Raw genomic sequence first — 4347 nt, forward strand, 5'->3', positions numbered from 1 at the left:
GTGCAAGTTCTTTATTTCAATATGCCCTTGCCTAGCGAATCGGCCTCCGGATGCCTCAAATATGGTCACAATTAATTCGATATAGTCAACACAAATTATAGGAATAAATTGACTATGGTATGAGTTATACATTTTTCTATTTTTTCCACAGAAACAGGACGGAAGTGATGCTAGGATCGCAGACTACTTTGACTACATAGCAGGGACAAGCACTGGAGGTTTAGTTACTGCAATGCTAACTACCCCAAATGAAAAGAATCGACCTTTATTTCTTGCAAATGAGATTACTGAATTCTATCTGAAGGAGAGCCCAAATATATTCCCGCAAGATAAAGCAAAGCCCCTGTAGGCATCAAAATTATCTTAATTACTCCTATATCCTTTCAACTTGAGAGTTTAGAAACGTGTCACATGAACATACTTATTTTACAAGGTGAATATTTGATTTATCGAGCCAAAAGAAATATATTCAGTTGAATTTATTGAACCCAGCTCTATATCAGCCAAAAGAACTCATCTTTACAGGTCATTTTAATTTTTTTCTTTTTGTTTTCTGTTTATCTCTTCTTTTTTTTCCTACTTAATTTTCTTCACTAATGATGGATGATTTAGCACAGGCGAAAGTGGACGACTCAAAGGATTGTCTACTAGCAGATGTTTGCATCTCTACATCTGCAGCACCATATTACCTTCCTCCTTATCATTTTGAAGTTAAGTCAACCAAAGGTACCAAAATATATAACACTGTCGACGGTGGTGTTGCGGCTAATAATCCTGTAAGTTAGAATTTTGTGCAGAGTCATTCTATAATATTTTACAATATCACTAATTGACTAAGTTTGACAAATAAAATTGTACCAAAGACTTTGCTTGCAATACGAGAAGCTACACAAGAGATGGGGAGAACTTCCTCATCAAGTAACAGAGCTATAGATGATGTTACATTTGTTATACTTTCACTGGGCACTGGATCAGCAAAAGGGGCTCTAAAGTTTGATGTTGAAGATGGAAAGTCGTGGGGACTGGTCAATTGGTTTTTGGGGCCAGGAGATAGCACTCCCCTCATTGATGTTTTTGAGTCTGCCTTGAGTGATATGGCTGATATTTATACATCTATGTTCCTACATGGCACTCAATCAAATGATACTTACCTCAGGATTCAGGTACCCTCATTTACCTACTGAAATTTATTGCAACAGAAGAAACTTTAAAAAAAAGAAGAGTATATCATATTAATGGAACAAAGCGAGTATTTGGAGCTCTTCAAGATTCTTTTGTCAAATATTTCCTGTTTGTCTTTCTTTCTGAAATGGAACATTCTTTATTATCAGATTGATGGCTTGAAGTATGAAGATACAAGGACTGACAATGCAACAGAAAAAAATCTCAGCAACTTGGTGCATATAGCAAATGACCTGTTGAAGCGCCCTGTTTCTTCTGTAAACTTCGAAACTGGTTTTTATGAACCCATCACAGACAAGCGCAAACCTGTAGGAAAAGCCGATTGGACCAACGAAATGGCTCTTGTTGAGTAAGTTCACCTTTTACAGCAATTATATACACATTAACCTGTTTTTTATATTATGAGTTTTAACTTCTATATACATCAACCTTTAATTGCTCATAATAAATGGAACTAGTTATTACTTGGAAAATAAAACAGTCATCTCCTACAACATGTTTAATTACACAATCACGTAAAACTTCTTTGCTCTAGTGTATATATCACACAATCATGGATAATTTGATTGTTCCTGTTTTTCTTGGGTTTGTACAGGTTGGCAAAAAGATTGTCAGACCAAAGAAAGCTCCGTCAAAAACAAAAGGCTTGTGCAGAAGAAATGCCTATCTTCTCTAGTGTAGAAGCTCTTAGTTTGTTGGAGACTTTCAAAGAAATAATAAGCCGTCTGCTGGCTTTAATCCTTTAGGTGTGTAACATGGTTTAGACTATAATCGTCGGGTGTTGTTAAACTTACTTGAACGCTGAAATAAGATTATCTCTTTGTTTAAAGGCAAATGAACATCTCTACATCTTTAGAGGCTTTTTGTTTTTCTTTTCACTTTTTGTTTATACTCTTCAGTTAAAGGTTAATTACTCAACTGGATGATTGAACTACAAATCTTACTGTGGAATGGGAAATAATATATTTCTCACGACCCAATTTCACCTATAAGTCGTGATGGCGAACACTACAACTAGGCAAACCAACTAATAAATTAAGCATACATTGATAAAATTTAAAACCAAGAAAATATAATAAAACACAAACTCTACCAATGGGTGTGCCAAGACCTGGTCTCACAAGTGTATGAAAATCTAGTAGATTATACAAAACCCCAAATACTGTCTGAAATAAAAATAGACAGAATGAAAAACAATACAAGGAGAGACACTAGTAGCTGCAGAACGACTCAGAAAGGCAGCTCACCACTATGCCCCTGGATAGCGTGGGTGTAAGACGATAGGTCCCCCACTAGTACTTGCCTCACGTCCTGCACAAAAAGTACAGCAAGTGTAGTATGAGTACGTAAACCACGTGTACCAAGTAAGTATCAAGCCTAATCTCGAAGTGGTAGAGACGAGATGGCCGACTTTGACACTCACTATGGGTCAATAATAATAATTGAAATACAACTAGGATATTTAAATCATCATGATTTACAGAGTTTAAAAAAATTATTTTATTTAATCATCGAAAATAATCAAATTTCTTCACATGCTACAATTCTCAATATATTAATTAAATTTCTTCAATTCAAATAATTTTTAATTTATCAATTAAATATCATTTACAAGAATTACAATTTATTCTTTAACAAGCAAGAATAATAGTTCATTAAATTCCAAGGATTTTTCAATTTATCAATTAGTTTTGCAAGCTGAAATAAATTATTAAAGTATCGTGTAATTTATTAATATTATTAAGCACGATTTCTGCCGAGGACGTACAACCTGATCCAGAGTGTCGTGTACACTGTCGAGGGACGTGCGACGCGATCCATAGATGCATCTATCTTGCCGAGGCGTTCGGCCCGCTCCACAAGAAAGGAGGACATTTTCTTATGTACCTCCGGAAGGAGAATATATTTATTGTGAGATAAATTCGGGAGGAAGAATAATTTCTTTTAACAATTATTTAATTTTAAACAGAAAATCAAACATATAAATTTTTTCATCCTTTAATATTTTGATCTAACAATTCACAATATATATATATAAATATATATATATATATCAAATAATATTAATTAAACAAGGAATACAATTTACACGAGTAATTCATGCTTTGAATCCTAAACTACCCAGACTTTAGCATTAATAGTAGCTACGCATGGACTCTCGTCACCTCGTGCGTACGTAGCCCCCGCAATTATCAATAATTATTCAATTTAATCCTTATAGGGTAATTTCCTCCTCACAAGATTAGATAAGAGACTTACCTCGTCTCAAAGTCCACTTTCTGATTATCGCGTCGCGTAAAATTCTCGATTCAATGCCGAAAAATCTGAAACTATCCAAAAGTTATATAAAATAATTAATATATGTTCAATAATTCAAAATTCATCGATTAAATAAATTACTCTATCCAAAATCGTAAAATTTCTAAAATTCACCCCAGGCCAACGTGCCCGGATTCTGGAAATTTTCCGATGAAAATGTTACCCATAATCTCAAGAACTCAAATATATAATTTTTATCCAATTCTATAACCATTTTCGTGGTTAAAATCTCATTTTCATAAAAATCTAGGTTTTACACCTAAACCCTTGATTTCTAAGATTTACTAGTTATAATCTACCTATAATCTATGTATTTAACTCAAAGGTTGTAGAATTAACTTACCTCAAAGTGCTAGGTGAAAACTCTCTTCCAAAAGCTCCAAGAATCGCCCAAGAGATGAAAGAAAAGTGATATAAATGGCCTAAGTCGCGCATTAAATGAGCTGGGCACAGGCCTCTGATGTTGCATTTGCGACACCAGGTTCGCAAATGCGAGGGTCGCAAATGCGACACAACTCTCGCAAATGCGAAGCTTGGCCTTCAGCTGCTGGGGTCGCAAATGCGACCAAAGAGTCGCAAATGCGAACTCTGCTGGGATCGCAAATGCATCAAATGTGTCGCAAATGCGAACACTACCTAGGTCTGGCTTCTTCGAAATTGCGAAGCCCTTCTCGCAAATGCGAGGTTCGCATTTGCGAACAATATCTCGCATTTGCGAGACCTGCAACTGCTGCCAAGAAACATCAGAAAAGTGATGTATTTTCATTCCTTTCGAACGTCTGAAACTCACCCGAGCCCTCGGGGCTCCACTCCAACTATCCACACAAGTCTAATAACCTCATACAA

General features: G+C 35.5%; 1 protein-coding gene across 2 annotated transcripts; it reads left to right on the forward strand.

Moving 5' to 3' along the window:
• Positions 1-338: 338 nt before the first annotated feature.
• Positions 339-2011, forward strand: LOC142171553 (patatin-like protein 2). Of its 2 annotated transcripts, XM_075234346.1 has the most exons (5): positions 339-525; positions 618-776; positions 864-1163; positions 1332-1531; positions 1778-2011. In XM_075234346.1, exons 3-5 carry the CDS (start codon positions 897-899, stop codon positions 1926-1928), a joined length of 618 nt encoding a protein of 205 aa, XP_075090447.1. In that variant the 5' UTR covers positions 339-525; positions 618-776; positions 864-896; the 3' UTR covers positions 1929-2011. The 2 variants fall into 2 exon arrangements, with proteins under 2 accessions (XP_075090447.1, XP_075090446.1); XM_075234345.1 differs by lacking the exon at positions 339-525 and having other exon boundaries at positions 532-776.
• Positions 2012-4347: the final 2336 nt, after the last annotated feature.

The sequence above is a fragment of the Nicotiana tabacum genome, chromosome 17 (assembly GCF_000715075.1).
Source record: "Nicotiana tabacum cultivar K326 chromosome 17, ASM71507v2, whole genome shotgun sequence".
In the NCBI taxonomy this organism is placed as follows: Eukaryota; Viridiplantae; Streptophyta; class Magnoliopsida; order Solanales; family Solanaceae; genus Nicotiana; species Nicotiana tabacum.